The sequence below is a fragment of the Hemitrygon akajei genome, chromosome 9, assembly GCF_048418815.1.
Source record: "Hemitrygon akajei chromosome 9, sHemAka1.3, whole genome shotgun sequence".
NCBI lineage: Eukaryota > Metazoa > Chordata > Chondrichthyes > Myliobatiformes > Dasyatidae > Hemitrygon > Hemitrygon akajei.
The window spans coordinates 99020907-99044053 of NC_133132.1; the positions used below are offsets into that span (position 1 = coordinate 99020907).

Here is a 23147-nt window from a genome sequence, read left to right on the forward strand (position 1 = left end):
AAGTGGCAACCGAGTCTTCATCCCTTACAGTTTTCAGTATTAAATTCCAGAGTTTTTAACAAAAGGGACCTGCTCATGATCGTTTGTGGGAGACTATTTAAATCAGAGAGACTGGCAGAAAAAGATCTGATAGCTCGAGCAATATTATAAAGTGAAAGCAGTTCTGTGATGCATCCTGGTTCTCAGTCCCAGACCACTGAAAACAAGAGAACTTGAAACTCAATTCTACAAGATACAGGAAGCCAATGCAGAGTAGTTAGGACGGGAATGATATGCTCTCATCCTAGTTTTAGTTCAAACTCCAATAGCAGTGCTCTGAATCAGTTGAAGTTTGTCTATAGATCACTTTGGAAGACCAGTAAAAAGTGCATTGCAGTAATCTAGTCAATTTGATATAAAGCAACACACACTAAAATCTGGAGGAACTCAGCAGGTCAGGCAGCATCCATGGAAATGAACAGACAGTCGACATTTCAGACGAGACTCGTCTCCAGGACTGAGAGGAAGGGGGAAAGATACTAGAATAAAAAGGTGGGAGAGGGGAAGGAGGCTAGGTGGATGGTGATAGGTGAAGCCAGGTGGGTGGGAAAGGTCAAGGGCTGGAGAAGAAAGAATCTGATAGGAGAGGAGAGTGGACGATGGGAGAAAGGAAAGGAGGAGGGGACCCAGGAGGGGGTGATAGGCAGGTGAGAAGAGGTAAAAGGTTAGAATGGGAAATGGGGGTGGAATTTGTCTACTGGAAGGAGAAATCGATATTCTTGCCATCAGGTTGGAGGCTGCTCAGACAGAATGGTTTATAAAAGATGTCGGTTGACAGTCTGTCTCCAGAGATGGTGACAGAGAGATCAAGAAAGGGGAGGGAAGTGTTCAAGCGAAGGGTGGAAGTTAGAAGCAAATTTGATAAAATTGATGAGCTGAGCATGGGTGCATGAAGCAGCACCAATGCAGTCGTCAATGTAGTGGAGGAAGAGGAGGAGAATTTCTGGGGAAGCTTGGAACATCGACTGCTCCACGTAGCCAATAAAAAGGCAGGCATAGCTGGTGTCCATGGCTCCCCTCCAGTCTGGAGACAGTGGGAAGAGCTGAAGGAAAAATTGTTCAGGGTGAGGACCGATTCTGCCAGATAAAGGGTGGTGATAGAGGAGAGTTGGCTGTCTCTTTTGTCAAGAAAGAAGTGGAGAGCTTTGAGGACTTCTTGATGGGGGATAGAAGTGCATCAGGAAGATGAGGCGGTCAGGGCCAGAGAACTTAAAGCTACTGAGGCGATCGAGGGCATGAGAAGTTTAATGGATGTACAGGCTGAACAAGATTGTTGCTTCACAACAGTTAGTCAGCTCTCTTTGCGGACACTTTACTTGTGGTTACTGTTTGCATGGCATTTTTTCATTGTACATTTGGTTTATAAAGAAGTCGGTTGACAGTTTGTGTTCAGCCGTCTTTTCCATGGTTTGTTCTATTATTTTATTTTCTTACAGGCATGATGTGTTTTTTTTATTCTCTGCACATTGGGTGTTGGACAGGTTTTCATATATGGGGTTTGTTTTCCGGTTTCTTTGTTTTGTGGCTGCCTGTTAGGAGACGAATCTCAAAGATATATAATGTCTACATACTTTGATAATAAATGTACTTCGGACATTGAGAAGAGACTGAACCAAGGAGGGTAGAATGGAATTGACATAGAAGGACACAAGTTCAGTGGGGCAGGAGAAGGCAGAGACAACAGGCCTACCCGGGAGACTGGTTTGGGACCATTCGATATAAAGGTGTTCATACCTCCAGCTCCCCAGTGACCACTCAGAACTCAACCATCTGGATCCCTGCTTTCCATTACTGATGCTCTTCCCCCTCAACTCATCGTCACTGAATTGCGGCCTAGTTTGGCCTCTCTGTGTCCGATCGCATCAGTGCCTGGGCACAGAGGGAGTGACCCTTTTCAGTCTGCTTTCTCGTACTGACGTCTACTCTGCTTGCATGCACAGCACACAAAGATAGTAGAGGGTGGAGTCCCAGTCAGGAACTCTCTCCCCACCCAAGAACTGAACTCATTAGTCACCTTCACTTGCTACGTGGAACTGTTTATTTTTAACCACATCAATAGCCTGAAGTGAAAAGAAACTTGCTGCTCCCAGCTCAAACACAGAACAGTACATCCCTCAGCTCATGATGTTGTTCTGACCTTTTTAGCCCACTCGGGATCAACCTTCCCTCCCACACAGGCAACCATTTTTCTTTCATCCATCTACAAATCTTGTCAAGCCCCCTAACGTGTCTGCCTCTATCAGCAACCTGGCCACCCGATGCCTGGGCAGTCCATGAAAACCACCTCACTATCATGCCCTCTCTTCGCACTACTTCATTTTTTCTCATTGAATATGGTATATTTCTCATTGTAACTTTTATTAACGTTTACGTATTGCACTGTACTGCTGCCACAAAACACCAAGCCTCACGTCAGTGACACTGGATCTGATTCTGAACGTGCATTACAGGCACCCGTATGGTGGTTGTCTCTCGGAGTCCAAGGAAGACTAAACATTGTGCAGTCATTTGTGGATACGCATGCGGCTTCAGAGGCCGAAGGCTGAAGCACACATGCGGTTGCAGGTTGGACGTGGAATGGCGGCTGTTGGAACAGGTGCATGCACAGCTTTGTGTTGTTGGTCTCTTTAGCCAGAGGGTGGTGAATCTGCAGAATTCATGACCACAGATGGATATGGAGGCAGGTCATTGGGTACATTTAAAGCAGAGGCTGATGGATTCTAGATTAGTGAGGTTCTGGGGAGAAGGCAAGAGGATGTAAGTCAGCCATGATGGAATGGTGATGGGCTGAATGGCCTAATCTCACTCCCCTGTCTGAGGGTCTTATTAACTGTTTCTCTTCCCACAGATGTGGTCTGACCAGCACAGTGTTTCAGCAGTCTGTTCCTGCTCCCTCTACACTCCTGTCCAACCTCATAAGCACTTGTCTATCCAAAACCTGACTGTCGAGCGCAGGAGGCTGTGTGAACAGTGTGGAGGAGCAGACCCTCACATTGCATCTAGGTAGCCTCCCTGGCAGATCTCAAGTTAATCAAGTCCTATTCACACAGCCTCCCTGTGTGCATCCATCAGCTCCCTGTCTGACTACACCACTGTTTTAAATTTCCAAATCCTTCCCCATTTCTGGTCTCAACATTAGAATCCTGGCAGCTTATATAACACAAAAGGCCATGTGGCTGAATGCAGGGGTCCGCTCAAACATAAAGCAGAGAGAACCAACATTTGAGACCCTTAAAAAGGAAAAACAGGCAAATCATATTACATGCGATGCAAGCTCCTGTACAGCATAGAAATATGTTTCATAGAAACATAGGGCACCACGGTAGTGAGTGGAACAGGCTCGATGGGCCAAATGGCCTGATTCTGCTCCCATGTCTCATGGTCTACAGCAGGAGAATGCAGTTGAGGGATAAAGAAAACAGCCATCATCGAATGGCGGATCAGACTCGATGGGCTGAATGGCCTTGTACTGCTATGTTGATAGTGACACATACTGACACAAGTATATGAAATGAATTTGTACACGATGACACACGTAAACATACATTTTATGCATATATTATATATTTATATTCAGTCCTACTGAGGTAAGCAACAGTATAGAAGCTGGCCATTTGGCTCTGTGTTCCAGCAATCCAGTGCACAGCCCTGCACAATCTTTCCCTTCTCAACACTCCCGTTCAGTGTGTTCCCAGCATTGCACTGGCTGTGTTGGCTCTGATTCCTCTGCCAATCGCTTTCACTCTCCATCCCCAGTTCCTCAATGGGGGGAAGTTTAGTTTCTCTTGTCTTAATGCCTCAAATCCCTCTATCAGACACGCTCACAACCTCCTCCGTCATGAGAAGAACCTTCTCCTGTCTCTCCGCCAAACTAAATTCCCTCAAACCTGGAATGATTCCAGTGAATCTCTCGGACACCCCCTCCAAAGTCACCACATCTTCCCCACAGTGTGGTGCCCAAAACTGGCCGTAGTGCTCTAGGCCTGACCAGTGTTTTTTTTTTAAAAGGGTCAACATAGTTTCCTTGCTGTGCATTTTCATCAGCCTGTCCTGCCTACTTAGATGAGTTATCCACAAATAGGAACATGCAGGGAAGGGAGTGATATGGACCATGTGGCATCATGTTGGGTATTGAGTGTGTTGGCCAAGGTGTCTGTGTCAGTGGTGTACTGTTCCCCTCCATCAGACCCTCATGGTACCTGCACCTCACCAGGTTTATACAAAGAGCAACAAACTCGAGATGACTTCGGTATGTCCCCAAATCCCTCACAGGATTCCACCGTCTGGATTACTTTGCAACACGCACAAAATGCTGGAGCACCTCAGCCAGTCAGACGGCATATGAACAGACAACGATTCAGGCCAAGACCAATCATCAGGACGAGAAAGGAAGGGTCGAGAAACCAGGACACAACGGTGGGATGAGGGAAGGACGACAAGTTAGAAGGTTATAAGTGAATTTTAATTCCTATCCCCAGGGGGGAGAGGGTCGGGGGGACGGATGGGGGGAGAGGAGGAGGAGGAGAGGGACGGGGAGAGAGGAGGAGATGAGGGACGGGGAGAGAGGAGGAGGAGGAGAGGGACGGGGAGAGAGGAGGAGGAGGAGAGGGACGGGGAGAGAGGAGGAGGAGGAGAGGGACGGGGAGAGAGGAGGAGGAGGAGAGGGACGGGGAGAGAGGAGGAGGAGGAGAGGGACGGGGAGAGAGGAGGAGGAGGAGAGGGACGGGAGAGAGGAGGAGGAGGAGAGGGACGGGAGAGAGGAGGAGGAGGAGAGGGACGGGGAGAGAGGAGGAGGAGGAGGAGAGGGACGGGGAGAGAGGAGGAGGAGAGGGACGGGAGAGAGGAGGAGGAGGAGGAGAGGGACGGGAGAGAGGAGGAGGAGGAGGAGAGGGACGGGAGAGAGGAGGAGGAGGAGGAGAGGGACGGGAGAGAGGTGGAGATGAGGGACGGGGAGAGAGGTGGAGATGAGGGACGGGGAGAGAGGAGGAGATGAGGGACGGGGAGAGAGGAGGAGATGAGGGTTAGGGGAGAGAGGAGGAGGAGGAGAGGGACGGGGAGAGAGGAGGAGGAGGAGAGGGACGGGGAGAGAGGAGGAGGAGGAGAGGGACGGGGAGAGAGGAGGAGGAGGAGAGGGACGGGGAGAGAGGAGGAGGAGGAGAGGGACGGGAGAGAGGAGGAGGAGGAGGAGAGGGACGGGGAGAGAGGAGGAGAAGGAGGAGAGGGACGGGGAGAGAGGAGGAGGAGAGGGACGGGAGAGAGGAGGAGGAGGAGGAGGAGAGGGACGGGAGAGAGGAGGAGGAGGAGGAGAGGGACGGGAGAGAGGTGGAGATGAGGGACGGGGAGAGAGGTGGAGATGAGGGACGGGGAGAGAGGTGGAGATGAGGGACGGGGAGAGAGGTGGAGATGAGGGATGGGGAGAGAGGTGGAGATGAGGGACGGGGAGAGAGGTGGAGATGAGGGACGGGGAGAGAGGAGGAGATGAGGGACGGGGAGAGAGGAGGAGATGAAGGACGGGGAGAGAGGAGGAGATGAGGGTTAGGGGAGAGAGGAGGAGATGAGGGACGGGGAGAGAGGAGGTGAGGGTTAGGGGAGGAGAGGGATGGGGGGTATAAAGAGGGAGGACGGGGATGAAGGCCATGTGAGGAGTGTACTGAGAGGGATGGGATAGGATAGGACAGATGCCGATAAGGGAGACGGAAGGGCCCGGCCATCCTTACCGGTGGTGGTGAGGACGGTGGCGGCGAAGAAGAGTGAGGAGGTGAAGTCCCAGTTCCACTTGCCGCTGCTGTTATTCAGCGCCGACACACCGTAGTTGTTCGCCTCCAGGACGCGGGCGAGGAAGCGCTCCAGCATGTCCGGGTCCAGGCACGAGTTGTCCTGTACGAACTGGCTCTTGAGCTGCCTCAGCTTCCGGCGGAGCTCATCCTCGTACGGCAGTTCGAGCGAGGAGAAGAGCAGGGCGCCGCAGCCCAGGTACAGCAGGTAGGCGAGGGACAGCAGGCAGAAGCCCACGCTCGACCGATTCCGGTGCAGCCAGCGAAGGCCCGAGCCCTGGCTCCCGGCCCCGCTCAGCCCGGCCGGCATCTTCGCCCGGCCGATCGCTGCTCGTCGCTCCCAGCCAGCAGCCTCCGCCTCCGCGCCGCAGCGCGCTGACCAACTGACGTCTGCAGGTAAAGCGGGAGGGGTGGGGAAGAGTGAGCAGGGTGACACCCCCGTCCCCTCCCCTCCTCTCCCTCCCCTCCCTCGAACCGGACTCCCAACTCGTCCCCTCCCCTCCCTCGAACCGGACTCCCGACTCGTCCCCTCCCCTCCCTCGAACCGGACTCCCGACTTGTCCCCTCCCCTCCTCTCCCTCCCTCCCTCGAACCGGACTCCCAACTCGTCCCCTCCCCTCCCTCGAACCGGACTCCCAACTCGTCCCCTCCCCTCCCTCGAACCGGACTCCCGACTCGTCCCCTCCCCTCCCTCGAACCGGACTCCCGACTTGTCCCCTCCCCTCCTCTCCCTCCCTCCCTCGAACCGGACTCCCAACTCGTCCCCTCCCCTCCCTCGAACCGGACTCCCAACTCGTCCCCTCCCCTCCCTCGAACCGGACTCCCGACTCGTCCCCTCCCCTCCCTCGAACCGGACTCCCGACTTGTCCCCTCCCCTCCTCTCCCTCCCTCCCTCGAACCGGACTCCCAACTCGTCCCCTCCCCTCCCTCGAACCGGACTCCCGACTCGTCCCCTCCCCTCCCTCGAACCGGACTCCCGACTTGTCCCCTCCCCTCCTCTCCCTCCCTCCCTCGAACCGGACTCCCAACTCGTCCCCTCCCCTCCCTCGAACCGGACTCCCAACTCGTCCCCTCCCCTCCCTCGAACCGGACTCCCGACTTGTCCCCTCCCCTCCTCTCCCTCCCTCCCTCGAACCGGACTCCCAACTCGTCCCCTCCCCTCCCTCGAACCGGACTCCCGACTCGTCCCCTCCCCTCCCTCGAACCGGACTCCCGACTTGTCCCCTCCCCTCCCTCGAACCGGACTCCCGACTCGTCCCCTCCGGGCTGACCTTGCTCATGGCGGCAAGGGTTGGGATGATCAGGGGAACATTCCCACTGTACAGTGTTGGGGAGCAATATTCCTATTAGGAAGAATCGGGATACAGCATCCCCTCCGGGAAGGTCAGAGCAGCAACATTCCTATCGGATTCCTCCGAAAGGGCGAGAGGAACATCATTCCAAAACTCCCACTGGGGACCAACGTTCTCTCTGGGAGGGACAAGGGGAGTAACATTCCCTCAGGGGAGACCGGCATTCCCTTTTGGGGCTGCGGTGTTGTATCTCTCTCCCTCCTCCGCCACTTTTTGCGTTGAGCCGCTGGATCACCCGTACTCCGGAACACGCTAATCCGGTTCTAGCCGCTCTCCAGTGCCCTGAAGACAACCCAGTTGTTTTAGCATCGAGGGGGAGAAAACTCCCTTCGTAATTACAAACCCACTATTGAAAGTGTCGAAGGCCATTTCAAACCCTGGTTTACCGTTTGATCGGTGGGTTTTCACTCACACCGGGGCTAGGCGGAACCTCTCGGGTACTCCACACAACCTGCCGCTGAGTGCTGGAAATGGCCCTCAGAGAGGAATTTAGTATTCTGTAGCGGCATGGCCACCTGTGTCACACATTTATGTGTGAGTGCATTACTACTTGTGCAAATTTACCAGTCTGTGCATTTTGTGTAGTGCATGTATCTATATCATTAACCTACGACTCCAATATGTACATCGGCTCCTCCCCTTCCTTGTCTTCTGCGAGCGTATCATTCTATTCCCCGTTCCTCTGTCCCATGCTCTCTTCCAATACATCTCCTACACCAATAGATTTCAATGTTCTCCCAATCATGGAGTTTAGAAAAATAGAGGTAATTTCTAAAGTAAGTACATGTTCGGCACAGCATTGTGGGCCGAAGGGCCTGTATTGTGCTGTAGGTTTTCTGTGTTCTTTCTAACCACCATACTAGTCTTACAAGCTGCTCAACAGCAGCTTTACGAACTTCTCGCTGCCTCGGTAAAGCAGCCAACATAATCTCCAACCACCCCAGACATTTGTTCTTCTCCCCTCTCCCTTCGGGCAGGGAAGCCTGAGAGAATGTGCCACCAGGTTTCTATCCCACCAGCTCGTCAATGGTCCTCTGTACGATAAGATGGACTTGGCATCACAGTCTACCTTGTTATGATCTTGCACTTTATCATTTATCTGCACTTAGCTTTTACACTGTATCCTGCATTGTTATTGTTCTACCTTATTCTAGTTCAATGCACTGTATCGTTTCTCTGTCTGTGTGAGAATAACAGCCCAATACCAGTACCACTATGCACAGGTGCGGTGAAAATCTTACTTGCAGCAGAGTCACTGCACAATGCCTGGTATCAGCAGCATTTGTCCTGATCCTGGGTTTTGGCCCAAAGCATCAATTATCTATCCCCCCCCCCCCCCCCCAATACCACTTGCTGAGTTCCTCCAGCATTTTGTGTGTGCTGCTCAAGGTTTCCAGCATCTGCAGAATCTCTTATAAGTTGAAGATAAATAAGTTGAAGATAAATTATGCATTTCTTCACAAGAAAGAACAGATTTAGAACAAAGACAGTCCGTTTTAGGACAAAGTGGTCGTGGTGATGCTGAACTGAGATAGCAATTGGGATTGTGAGGTAACTGTACTTGAACCTGGAGGGGTGAAACTTTGGGCTTCTGTACCTTGTATTCTTTGTTCTCCTTTTTCTGCCTTCACCTACTGCATCCTCCTCCCTTACTTCTCACGGCCTCCTGTGTCACTGTGTGTTCCCACAGGCAGCATCTCAACTGTTACCCTACAGCTGACTGGATTCTGTTAGTTCACTAATTACAAGGTACCTCTGTGTAAACCTGTCTGTAATCCAGATTGGCAAGATGCTGGGTTGGAAGAGGGAGAGGAGACAGATTGAATAGAATGATAGAGCACTACAGCATCACGGTTAACGTAACGTTATTACAGATTGGGGCGTTCCAGAGTTCAACTCCGGCACCGTTCTGTAAGGAGTCTCTATACGTCCTCCCCGTGGAATGTGTGGGTTTCCTCTGGGTCTCCCGGTTCCCTCCCACAGTGTTGGATATTGTCCTGTGATTGGGGTGTTCCGGAGTTCAACTCCGGCACCGTTCTGTAAGGGGTCTCTATACGTCCTCCCCGTGGAATGTGTGTAAATCATAGCTCTCCATCCATGTACTTACCCAAATATCTCTCTGAAATCAAACCCACATCTGCCACTTCCATTTGCAGCTCATTCCACACTCACACCACCTTCTGAGTGAAAACATTCCCTCCCATGTTCCCTTAAAATGTTTCACCTTTCACCCTTAATGTGCTCAGTTCTGGTCGCCTCACTACAGGAAAGATGTGGAAGCCATAGAAAGGGTGCAGAGGAGATTCAGAAGGATGTTACCTGGATTGGGGAGCAAATCTTATGAGAATAGGTTGAGTGAAATTGGCCTTTTCTCCTTGGAGCGACGGAGGACGAGAGGTGACCTGATAGAAATGTATAAGATGATGAGAGGCATTGATTGTGTGGATAATCAGAGGCTTTTTCCCAGGCCATTTCAGGTTGCCACAAGAGGACACAGGTTTAAGGTGCTGGGGAGTAGGTACAGAGGAGATGTCAGGGGTAAGTTTTTTACACAGAGAGTGGTGAGTGCGTGGAATGGGCTGCCGGCAACGGTGGTGGAGGCGGATACGATACGGTCTTTTAAGAGACTTTTGGATAGGTACATGGAGCTTAGAAAAATAGAGGGCTGTGGGTAAGCCTAGTGATTTCTGAGATAGGGACATGTTCAGCACAACTTTGTGGGCCGAAGGGCCTGTATTGTGCTGCAAGTTTCCTATGTTTCTTAATCTATGACCTCTAGTTCTAGTCTCACCTAACTTGAGTGGAAAAAGTTTTCTTGCACTTACCCTATTTATTCCCCTCATAATTTTGTATATCTCTATCAAATCTCCTCAAATCAAGTCCCAGCAAATGTATGGGCTTTGGGAGAGGAGGGAAACAGGAGACACTGGAGATGTGGAGAGATTGGTGGAGGGGCAGGTAGTGTTGAGGAAACAGGTAGGATGCAGAAGGACTGAGACAGATCAGATTAGGAGAATGGACAAGAAAGTGGCAAATGAAATACAATGTTGAAAAATGCATGGTCATGCACTTTGGTAGTAGAAATAAATGTGTGGACTACTTTCTAAACGGGGAGAAAATCCAGGAATCTGAGATGGAGAAGGATCTGGGAGTCCTTATGCAGAACACCCTGAAGGTTAACTTGCAGGTTGAGTCAGTGGTGAGGAAGGCAAATGCCATGTTAGCATTCATTTCAAGAGGTCTAGACTACAAGAGCAAGGATGTGATGCTGAGGCTCTATAATGCACTGGTGAGGTCTCCTCACCTTGAGTATTGTGAACAGTTTTGGACCCCTCATCTCATCTCAGATGTGCTGGCTTTGGAGAGGGTCAGAGGATGTTCCAGGAATGAAAGATGATAATTGAGTTGGAAGGATTAGTACAGGCAGTGATTGGGAGAGAATAGTTTTGGGATGGAAATGATGTCATATTGCTGTAATAGATATGTGCACCATTTGTTTCTGAATGACTTTGGAACGGATGCAGAGTTGGTAAGAACAGGATACAAGGTCACTTTTAACAGAATTACTGTTTACATAATATTGCAATTGTTATATTAAACCTGTCCCAAGCCAGCTCATTCTGAAACGCTTAACTCCATCTGTAGTCTCTAACTGTACTTGATACTTCTCTTTAATGGAACCCAGGGTGTATCCAATTGCCAACTGGTAACTTCTCCGGACACACTATTGGACTGTGTAGTATTGTGTGCACAACATCTGCTACGCTTCGTGCAGCAGGGACCAGGTTGGCGGTGACAGAAACAGGAAGAGGACGTTCTGCTGCTCAGTCCTGCATTATTGCCGCATTTAGCTGGGGGCAGGATAGGTTTGTGTTGTCTTCTCAGTGGGAGAGACTTGGACAAGGGGGTGTAATTATAGAAGAATCAGAATCAGGTTTATTCACACTGAAATTTGCTGCTGTTTTGCAGTAGCAATGCAGTGCAATACATAAAAATTACTCAACTTACAAAAAATAAATAAATATTGCAGAAGAGATTGTGTTCATGGATTCAGGGAGCACACAGAAATATGATGATGGAGGGGTAGAAGCTGTTTTTGAATAGTTGGCTGTGCATCTTCAGGTTCCTGTACCTCCTGCCCAATGGTAGTAACAAGAAGATGGCACATCCTGGATGGTGATGGTCCTTAATGGATGCACTATCTTCTGGAGGCATTGCTTCTTCAAGATATCCTCGGTTATAGAGAGGGCTGTAGCTGCGATGGAGCTGACCAAGTCAGCACCTCTTGAGATCCTGTGTATTGGAAGCTCCCACAGCAGGCTGACTGCTCCCCTCTCTACTTCTATAGAAATACAAGAGCCTTTAGTGACATACCAAATCTCCAAGAAGTTGAACCTCTGGCCTGCTGCCTTTGTGATTGTATCGATTTGTTGAGACCTGGACAAATCCTCCAAGGTGCTGCTCATTAAACACTGAGGTACATAGGGAGGGTGGTATTCTCTTCCTCGAGGGGTTGTGTTAGCTGATTTATTAGAGATGTTCAAAGCAGTGGCAGATTCAGAGCTCTCAGTTCCCTGACTGAGGGATCAGGAAAGCTCTGGGGGACTAGCACAGAAAAAAGTTGAGGAGAGCATAGATCAGCCATGATCATATTGAATGGTGGAACAGGCCAGAGGGGCTGAATGGCCTCCTCTTGCTCCTATTTTCTCACATTCATGTCAATATCTTCCTCTTGGTTTTCACTACTGTCAGTCACATGTCCCAGGAATACTCCAGGAATGAAAAGGTTACCGTATGAGGAACGTCTGGTAGCTCTTGGGCTGTATTCACTGGAGTTCAGGAGAATGAGGGGGGATCTCATAGAAACATTCCGAATGTTAACAGGTCTGAACAGATTAGATATGGTAAAGCTATTTCCTATGGTAGGGGATTCTAGGACAAGAGGGCATGACTTCAGGATTGAAGGATGTCCTTTTAGAACTGAAATGTGGAGAAATTACTTTAGTCAGAGGGTGGTAAATCTGTGGAATTTGTTGTCACGAGTGGCTGTGAAGGTCAAGTCATTGGGTGCATTTAAGGCAGAGATAGATAGGTTCTTGATTAACCAGGGTATCAAAGGCTACTGAACCAAGTATACTGAGTCAAAGAGTTTCTCCAGAACTCCTTCTTGGATTTAACTATGATCTCCATTCAGCAGCCAAGGAAATGGTAGTAAGTGATCTTGTTATCTTACCACACTGTTGTTTGTGGAATCTTGTAGTGCCTAATGTTTCTCACAGTACAATGGTGACTACAACTTGAAAACTTTCCTTCAGAACTGGAATACCCTGAGATTATAAAACAAAACAATTCTTTTGTCGTCATTATGTAGGGCAGCCCAAATCCCCTGCATGTGACCATACCAGCCTCCTTTCACGATCAGAAGCCAAGTCCCATCAGAATCAATAGACTTTATTAGAATATAACAATCAGAATCATATTTATTAACACTAACATCTGTTGTGAAGTTTCCTGCTTTGCAGCAGCAGTACAGTACAAAACATAAAAATTACCATAAATTAGAATGAGAAATATAAAAAATAAATTAGTGCAAAAAGACAACAAGAAGTCAGATAATGTTCATGGGTTCACGATCCATTGATAAATATGATGGCGGAGGGGAGGAACCTATCCCTAGAGTGTTGAGAGTGCGTCAGACTGATGTCATTAAAGCATGGCAGAGACCTTTTCCTGCCATTGTTGCCCATCCTAGACCTCTGTCTCCCTCTTCAACCTTGCCAAGGAGGGCATCCTTCACCTACAACTCTGTGGGTAGCATGGTAGCACAAGGTGCTTTAGTGCTCTTCTCTACAGTGCTAGCGATCACTGATTGCAGTTCGATTCCCACCACAGTCGATAAGGAGTTTGTAAATTTTCTCCCTCTGGGTGCTTCGGTTTTCTCCCGAGTTTCAAAGACCTACGAGTTAGGGTTAGTAAGTGGTGAGCAATCTTTGTTGGTGCTAAAAACATGGTAACCTTTGGCACAATGCTTGGACTGCATTGGCCATTGACACAAATGATGCATTTCACTGTGTTTTGATGTACCCGTGACCAATAAAGCTAATCTAATCACCGGCTGCACAGGCACGCAAGTAAAGTCAAACACAGATGTTGTACCAAGGATCACTGTTGGCACATTGCCATCCTTGTAAAACATTTTTTCTTAAGAATTTGCAACCACCCTATAAAATGGTTCCTGATATTGAATGGGCCAATAATCTCTGCACTTTTAATGATATCAGAACCACAAGGGTTATAACTAGAGAGACTAGTACTTTGTTTTCCTGGGTACAGAAGATTAAGGTGAGACTGAATAAAGAAGCTCCTCCAAGAGGACCACAATCTTGTCGTGGTTTGGAGGCTTGCGTGCATCAATGACCTGGAGAGCTATGTTGGATGGAGTCAGGGCTTTATGGTTTGGCTTTTGGTAGGGTCACCCATACCAAACAGATCAAAGGGTAGAAGCCAGATTAAGAGTGTCCATTGGTCCTCCAGGTTCGGGGGTTCAGCTCAGGGCTAACAACACTGAATGGTAAAACAAAATTGTTATGGCAATAGCAATGAAGAATCCTTGTACATCTGAGTGCGATGGTATTACATAAGCCCATAAGATATAGGAACAGAAGTAGGCCATTCAGCCCATCGAGTCTGCTCCACCATTCCATTATGGGCTGATCCAATTCTTCCAGTCATCCCCACTCCCCTGCCTTCTCCCCAGACCCTTTGATACCCTGGCTAATCAATAACCTATCTGCCTCTGCCTTAAATGCACCCAATGACTAGGATATGGATTTATGGATATCTTCAACCTCTCGCTTCGGCAGTGTGAGGTACCCACCTGCCCAGTCTACAATGGGAAAAGCCCTTCCCACCACTGAGCACATTTACAAGGAGTGCTGTCACAAGAAAGCAGCATCCATCACCAAGAATCCCCTCCGTACTGCCATCGAGAAGGAGGTACAGGAGCCTTGGGTCCCACATCAACAGGTTCAGGAACAGTTTTCACCCTTCAAACATCAGGCTCCTGAACCATTGTGGATAACTTCACTCAACTCAGCAGGGAAGTGATTCCACAACCTATGAACTCCTTACACCTCATGTTTTTAATGTTATCTTTTTTATTTCTACAATTTCAGTGTTAGAGTTGTGTTTAATATCACCAGCATGTCGTGGAATTTGTTGTTTTTGCGGTAGCATTATGATGCAATGCGTAATAACAGAAAAAAAAGTGAAATTATGGTAAGCAAAAGTAGAAATGAAAAAAGTAGTGAGGTAGTGTTCATGGGTTCAATGCCCATTCAGAAATCAGATGGTAGAGGGGAATCGGCAGTTTTTGAATCACAGAGTAGGTGCCTTCGGGCTTCTGCACCTCCTTCCTGACAGTAACAATGAGAAGGGGACATGCCCTGGGTGATGGGGGTGCTTAATGGTGGTTGCCCTCCTGGATACTAGAGACGAGTGCCCAAGTTGGACCTCAATAAGTTTACAACTCTGCAGCTTATTTTGAACCTGTACGTAGCCCACCACCACCCCCTGCCCCATACCAGATGGCGATGCAGCCCTATAGCCGCAAGAAAATGAATCTTAAGGTAGTATACTTATACTGTAAGTGATTTGATAATAGACTTTACTTTATGGAGGTGGAGTTCAGATGGCGCCAAATGGCGACTCCTTTGCTTGCATCTTCAAAAACGTCTCTATTTCCATCTTTAATATCTTTATTTTTCCCTTTCAAGGTTTGTTTGAAGACCCTGACCTGGAGTTACAAGCTGACTTCGGTTCTTTGCAGGAATGGGACCCGTTATCGGGGTTTCAGGACCGGCCAATGTTCTCAGGGTTTGGCCTGAGAGTCCCGATCGTGTCCGGAAGCCTAATATCTCGGGGCTCTGGAGACAGGCGGGTCGAGGGCCGGCATCACGGCAGGAGACTCGCGTGTCGTCAGGGAGGCCAGAAACCTTTCACTGTGGGCCCAAAGACCTGAGATTTTTGCAATCTTTGAGCACAGAGCTTGAAAAAAGCAACAAAACAGACTTTTTAACATCGTAAACCAACAGGTTGTTGTTATGTCTCTCGCTCGCTGTGAAAATGGGGGACACCGCCCTCTCCCTTATTAGGGATAGAGAGAACCTGTGGGTTGCTGGATGAATTGCGATAGTCTTTGGGGTAACTGCCAGGTCTGTGTCGTTGCTATCGCCTAGCTCACGCTTCTGCTCGATAGCGGGTCACTTCTTGTTTTGCCGGTGGGGGGGAGGGGGGATCGTGGCTCGCTGCCGCTTATGCATAGGAGGGGGGATCTTGGGGGGGACTTTGGGGTTCTCACGTTTAACTGTCGTTCATTCTTTGGGGAACTTCTCTGTTTTCATGGATGTTTTGCAAAGAAATAACATTTCAGGATGTATATCGTATTCGTTTCTCTGACAGAACCTTTGAACTTTGATCTTGCATGAGGGAGTGTGCTCTGTGTGGGAGCAATGAAGGTGAATGGTGTGGACCCAACTAAGGGGGAGTGGGGGAGCAGAGGAACAGAAAATAAGGGGTAACTCATAGGGGGGGCACACTTCGGCATTAGATGGTAATTAGCCTGAATGGTTCCAGACATTAACATGAAGTGTCACCTCACTTAACAGCTCCTCACCCACCAGGGATAGGTTCCTCTTGTCCTCACCTACCACCCCACCAGGGATAGGTTCCTCTTGTCCTCACCTACCACTCCACCAGGGATAGGTTCCTCTTGCCCTCACCTACCACCCCACCAGGAATAGGTTCCTCTTGCCCTCACCTACCACCCCACCAGGGATAGGTTCCTCTTGTCCTCACCTACCACCCCACCAGGGATAGGGTTCCTCTTGTCCTCACCTACCACCCCACCAGGAATAGGTTCCTCTTGTCCTCACCTACCACCCCACCAGGGATAGGTTCCTCTTGTCCTTACCTACCACCCCACCAGGAATAGGTTCCCCTTGTCCTCACCTACCACCCCACCAGGGATAGGTTCCCCTTGTCCTCACCTACCACCCCACCAGGGATAGGTTCCTCTTGTCCTCACCTACCACTCCACCGGGGATAGGTTCCCCTTATCCTCACCTACCACCCCATCAGGGATAGGTTCCTCTTGTCCTTACCGACCACTCCACCAGGGATAGGTTCCTCTTGTCCTTACCTACCACTCCACCAGGGATAGGGTTCCTCTTGTCCTTACCTACCACTCCACCAGGAATAGGATTCCTCTTGTCCTCACCTACCACCCCACCAGGGATAGGGTTCCTCTTGTCCTCACCTACCACCCCACCAGGGATAGGATTCCTCTTCTCCACACCTACCACCCCACCAGGGATAGGATTCCTCTTCTCCACACCTACCACCCCACCAGGGATAGGTTCCTCTTCTCCACACCTACCACCCCACCAGGGATAGGGTTCCTCTTGTCCTCACCTACCACCCCACCAGGGATAGGGTTCCTCTTATCCTCACCTACCACCCCACCAGGGATAGGGTTCCTCTTGTCCTCACCTACCACCCCACCAGGAATAGGTTCCCCTTGTCCTCACCTACCACCCCACCAGGGATAGGTTCCCCTTGTCCTCACCTACCACCCCACCAGGGATAGGGTTCCTCTTGTCCTCACCTACCACCCCACCAGGGATAGGATTCCTCTTGTCCTCACCTACCACCCCACCAGGGACAGGGTTCCTCTTGTCCTCACCTACCACCCCACCAGGGACAGGGTTCCTCTTGTCCTCACCTACCACCCCACCAGGGATAGGGTTCCTCTTGTCCTCCCCTACCACTCCACCAGGGATAGGTTCCTCTTGTCCTCACCTACCACCCCACCAGGGATAGGGTTCCTCTTATCCTCACCTACCACCCCACCAGGGATAGGGTTCCTCTTGTCTTCACCTACCACCCCACCAGGAATAGGTTCCCCTTGTCCTCACCTACCACCCCACCAGGGATAGGTTCCCCTTGTCCTCACCTACCACCCCACCAGGGATTTGTTCCTCTTGTCCTCACCTACCACTCCACCAGGGATAGGTTCCCCTTATCCTCACCTACCACCCCCCAGGGATAGGTTCCTCTTGTCCTTACCGACCACTCCACCAGGGATAGGTTCCTCTTGTCCTTACATACCACTCCACCAGGGATAGGGTTCCTCTTGTCCTCACCTACCACCCCACCAGGAATAGGATTCCTCTTGTCCTCACCTACCACCCCACCAGGGATAGGGTTCCTCTTGTCCTCACCTACCACCCCACCAGGGATAGGATTCCTCTTCTCCACACCTACCACCCCACCAGGGATAGGTTCCTCTTCTCCTCACCTACCACCCCACCAGGAATAGGGTTCCTCTTGTCCTCACCTACCACCCCACCAGGGATAGGTTCCTCTTGTCCTCACCTACCACCCCACCAGGGATAGGTTCCTCTTGTCCTCACCTACCACTCCACCAGGGATAGGTTCCTCTTGTCCTCACCTACCACCCCACCAGGGATAGGTTCCTCTTGTCCTCACCTACCACTCCACCAGGGATAGGTTCCTCTTGTCCTCACCTACCACTCCACCAGGGATAGGTTCCTCTTGTCCTCACCTACCACCCCACCAGGAATAGGTTCCTCTTGTCCTCCCCTACCACCCCACCAGCTTCCATGTCTAGCACATAATTCTCCGTACCTTCTGCCATCTTCAATGGGATCCCACCACCGATTATATCTTCCCTCCCCCCACCACTTTCTGCTTTCCACAGGGATCGCTCCCTATGCGACTCCCTTGTCCATTCGTTCCCCCCCCCCCCCCCCATCCCTTCCCACTGATCTCCCTCCTGGCACTTACCCTTGTGAGCGGAACAAGTGCTACACCTGCCCCTACACCTTCCCCCTTACAACCATTCAGGGTCCCAGACAGTCCTACCAGGTGAGGCGACACTTCACCTGTGAGTCTGTTGTGGTCACCTACTGTACCTGGTGCTCCCGGGGTGTCCTCCTGTATATTGGTAAGAGTCGAAGCAGATTTGGAGACTGCTTTGCTGAGTACCTACGCTCAGTCCACCAGGAAGAGTGGGATCTCCCAGTGGCCACCGACTTCTGTTCTACTTCCCATACCAATTCTGACATGGTCTCCTCTACTACTGTAATGAGGCCACACTCAGGTTGGAGGACAACTCTTTTTATTCTGTCTGGGTAGCCTCCAGCTTGTGGGCAGGAACATCAGTTTCTTAAACTTCCCGGTAAGAGTCCCGCCCCTACCCCCACCTTCACCATTCCGCATTCCCGTTTCCCTCTCTCACCTTAGCTCCTTACCTGCCCATCACCTCCCTCTGGTGCTGTTCCTCCTTCCCTTTCTTCCATGGCCTTCTGTCCTCACCTATCAGATTCCCCCTTCTCCAGCCCCTTACCTCTTTCACCAATCAACTTCTGAACTCTTTACTTCACACCTCCCCCCTCCTGGATTCACCTATCACCTTCCACCTTGTACTTCTTCCTGCCCTCCCCCACCTTCTTACTCTAACTTCTTGTCATTTTTCCCCAGCCCTAATGAAGGCTCTTGGCCCGAAACATTGACTGTTTACTCTTCCCCTTAGATGCTGCCTGGCCTGCTGAGTTTCTCCAGCGTTTTGTGTGTGGGTAAGGTTAATCCAGTTTTTGTGGTGCAGAGTACTGTATAGTCACTGGTTGCATCACAGCCTGGTATGGAAACGCCAAAGCTTTTCAACGGAAAATCTTTCAAAAAGTGGTGGATATGGCCCAGTCCATCACAGGTAAAGCTCTCCCCACCAAAGAGCACATCTACACAGAGCTCTATCACCGGAAAGCAGCATCCATCATCAAGGAACCCCATCATCCAGGCCATGCCCTCTTGTTGCTGCCATCAGGAAGAAGGTACAAGGGCCTCAGGACCCACACCACCAGGTTCAGGAACAAATATTACTCCTCAACCATCTGGCTCTTGAACCAGAGCGGATAATGTCACTCAACTTCAACTCTCCCCATCACTGAACTGTTCACTTTCAAGGGCTCTTCATCTCATGTTCTTCATATTTATTTCTTGTTTATTACTTTTTTTTCCTCTTTTATATTTGTACAATTTGGTGTCTTTTGCACATCGGATTTTTTCTGTCCTATTGTGTGGGGTCTTTCATTGTGTTTCTTGGATATATTGTGAACGCCTGCAAGAAAATGAATCTCAGGATTGTATATGTCGATTTATATGTACTTTGATAATAAATTTACTTTGAACTTTTTTTATCTTGGTTGAGTTCTGGGATCCAGATTAGGTCCAAACAGCTGGGAGTACATTAGCAGCATCTGCAGGGCTTTGCACACGAGAATTCTTTCTGTCGGACCGTTCACCCTTTGTCCTCAGTAAGCTGAATTAGTAAGTGATATCCCTTGATATCAGATAACAGCAAACATCCATGTGGACTGCAGAGCTTTAATCTGACCCTGTGCTTGTGGGATAACCTAGCTCTCGCTACTGCAAGAAACAGTCAAATGGCTGGAGAATCTGAGAAGGTCAGGCAGCATCTATGGAGGGGAAAAGCAGCTGACATTTCAGGCCGAGACCCTTCACCGGGGCTGCAGAGTTCCATGGCATGCTGTTATTGCAGTGGTTGAAATTTACAGCCCACTAACCGGCATTCGGCCCATCAACTGCATGATGGTGCTGTACTCCACACATGCCATCTCGTCCTTCCGCCTCTCTCCCTTCACACCGTTTTGCAGTCTAGACAAAGGGTCTTGATCCAAACCATCAACTGTCCATTTCCCTCCATGGATGCTGCTCGACTTGTTGAGTTCGAACAGCGGCTCTTTGTATTTTGCTCCCGATTCTAACACTTGTCTCCATTTTGCTTCTCCACAGCATCGTCCACCAGAGTGAAATCTCACTGCTCTGACCATCTCATCCCAGCCAGGCAGCCTGACTTTATGGGATGCCATCTTCCCGGATCTGGGATATCAGCGTACAATAGGTGGAAGGAGGAGCTGAGTGCCGGATCGTTGGTTGCCTGGTGGTTGAGGGAAGTGTGGAATAGGGAGACCACCTTCCTCTTCCAATACTTCTGCAGGGGATTGCTGGCTTTAGGCTACTGGCACAGAGGCCTGGGTGGGGCAGGCTAGCAATGGTCATATTGAGTTTAGTATTGTCCCATGCAGTAATGTACAATGAAGAGCTTGTCTTGTACACTGTGTGTACAGATCAAATCATTACACGGTGCGCTGAGCTAGAACAAGGTAAAACAATGCAGAATAAAGTGTAACAGCTACAGAGAAACTGCAGCACAGGCAGCCGCTAAAGTGCGAGATCATAAAGAGGTGGATGGTGAGACCAAAAGTCCATCAAACACTCCTCTTATGTTAACACTTTAATTCCCAGGATCATTCCCATGAACCTCCTCTGGACTCTCTCCAATGCCGACATCTCCTTTAGATATGAGGCCCAAAACTGCTCATGCTATTTAAAATGTGGTTTGACTAACGGCTTCTAAAGTCTCAGCATTATATCTTTGCTTTTATATCCTATTCCTTTCGAAGTGAATGCTGGCATCGCAGCTGCCTTCCTTGCCACTGACTCAACCTGCCAGTTAACCTTTGATTCCTGAGTTTGTTCCCAGTTTGCCGTTTCTTCCTTCGACGTTTTGCCCAAGGAGACTTCGGGCCGGGTGGGGGTGGTGGAGGGCAAGAATGAGCTGCAAATCTTATGGATGGCACGGTAGCACAGCGGTTAGCGGAATACTTTACCACGCCAGCAATCAGAGTTCAATTCCTGCCACTGTCTGTCAGGAGTTTGTACGTTGTCCCCGTGACTATCTGGGTTTCCTCCGACATTCCAAAGACATACTGTTAGAGTTAATAAGTTGTGAGCTTACGTTGCTGACCCCGGAAGCACAGCAATACTTGCAGGCTGCACTCAGTACATCCTTGGAGTGTATTCGCCCTTGACACAAAAGTGACACATTGCACTGCATGTTTCAGCATTTTTCAATGCAAATACGGCAAATAGGGCTCATCTTTATCTTCAATCTTTTTCTTAAATGTTCATCAAAGTTCAGGTCAGGCAGGGTCAGTCTGCACCAGCAGGAAATGTAAGTGAAGAAATAATAGGAAGTGAAGGAATGGGGACCTTGTGTTCTCATTTATACTGCAAACTTGTTTAAGCAGGATAGGTAACATCTATGGAAATGAAAAAACAGTCGACATTTCAGACTGACACCCTTCATCAGGACTGGAAAGGAAGGGAGTAAAAACTAGAAGTTCATGGTCAAATCAGGTGGGTGGGGGAGGAAAGGTGAAAGGGGAATTAGAGTGGTGAATGGGAAAAGAGAGAGAAGGAAGGGGGGAAAATTACTGGAAGTTAGACCCCTTCCCCTTTTCTTCCATTTACCATTCTGGTTTCCCTCTCACCCCTCCTTTCCTCCTCATCTGCCCATCACCTCGTCCTGGGTCCCCTCCTCCTTCCCTTTGTCCCACGATCCACGCTCCTCTCCTATCAGATTCCTCCTCCTTCAGCCCTTTACTTTTTCACCTATCACCTCCCTGCTTTGTGCTCCTTACCACCTTCCCCCACCCATTGGTCTGGCTTTCTCCCCACTCCTTTCCAGTCCTGTTGAAGGGTCTCGGTCAGAAACAGCGACGGTTTATTCCTCTCCAGAAATGCTGCCTGACCGCTGGGTCCCCGCAGCAATTTGTGTGTGTTGCTCAGGATTTCCAGCATCCGCACAATCTCTTGTGTCTACGATGGTTAGAGTGTAAAATTGTTATTTTTCTCACATGCTTGCTTATATTTTTATACAATCAAATGCCTGTATATACATGTAATTATCCAGGAATTATAGCGTAGCTGATTCTGTACTTTTCTAGAAGCTTCTTAGTTTTGTGCCACAGGCATCCCAGCACTCGAATCTGGTTGTTGTTATCACTGGAATGCTTTGATATCTTAGTTTTTCCGATAAGACGACCTCGCCTTCTTTGTCTTTTCTTTGTCTTGTTATTCATTCTTGTTACACGTAATAAAACAGCTGTAACCGGTAAGTCTTGTGTATCATTCTTGACTTCAGAATAGCCTTTAGATCGTAAAATCAGCAGGATCCAACATTAGATAAGTGAATTTTATCTGAAGGGAACAGTCTGCGAGTGACGAGCACAGCCTTGATTTATGCTGCCGTGACCATCTCGGGCTAATAAAGTGGAAGTGTAATTTATTATCAGAGTACAGTCAGTATATGACACCACATACCTGAACCACCTTGACATTCATTTCCTTGCAGGCATTTACAGGAAAATAAAGAACTACAATAGAATTTATGGAAAACTGCAAAAGAAGACAAGCTGTGCAAGTAAAGAATACTGAGAACATGAGTTGTAAGGTGTCCTTGAAAATGTGTCTGTAGGTTGTGGAATCATTTCAGAGTTGAAGTGAGTGAAGTTATCCATGCTGGTTCAGGAGGATAATAATTGTTCCTGAACCTGGTGACATGGGACCCAGGGCGCCCGTACCTCCTGCAGGAAGAGAGCATGGCTTTGATGCTGGGGGTCCTAGATGGTGCTTTCTCGTGGCAGTGTTCCATGTAAATGTGCTCCATGGGGAGGGCTTTTCCTGTGATGGGCCAGGCTGTGTTCACCACTCTCTGTAGATGTTCCCATTCCTGGGAACTGGTGTTTCCTACCAGGCCGTGATGCAACCAGTTAGGGTGCATCTATAGAAGTTTGTCAAAGTTTTTGGTGACATGCTGAATCTGCGTAAGTTTACTTAAAAACTTTGAAGTGGATGTTATTTATAGTGGGGGAGTAGAAGGACATTCCTTTAGAACAGAGATGAGGAGGAATTTCTTTAGCCAGAGGGTGGCAAATTCATTGCCACAGACAGATGCAGAGGCCAAGTCATTGGGTATATTTAAAGCAAAGGTTGATAGGTTCTTGCTTAGTACGGGCATCAAAGGTTATAGGAGAAG

The 23147-nt window shown here is 49.3% G+C and overlaps 1 protein-coding gene and 1 long non-coding RNA gene across 2 annotated transcripts in view; one reads left to right on the forward strand and one right to left on the reverse strand.

Annotated features, from left to right (window-relative positions):
• The window catches only part of LOC140733375 (potassium channel subfamily K member 1-like), a 35613-nt gene extending 29490 nt beyond the window's left edge, over positions 1-6123 (reverse strand). Inside the window, exon 1 of the mRNA XM_073056625.1 lies at positions 5757-6123. Within this exon, the coding sequence (XP_072912726.1) occupies positions 5757-6123 (367 nt within the window). The remainder of the gene's footprint in view (positions 1-5756) is intronic.
• LOC140733377 (uncharacterized) lies at positions 6109-22218 on the forward strand. The gene is made up of 3 exons (XR_012100273.1): positions 6109-6209; positions 14941-15378; positions 20060-22218. It is a non-coding gene; the product is annotated as an uncharacterized lncRNA (long non-coding RNA).
• Positions 22219-23147: the final 929 nt, after the last annotated feature.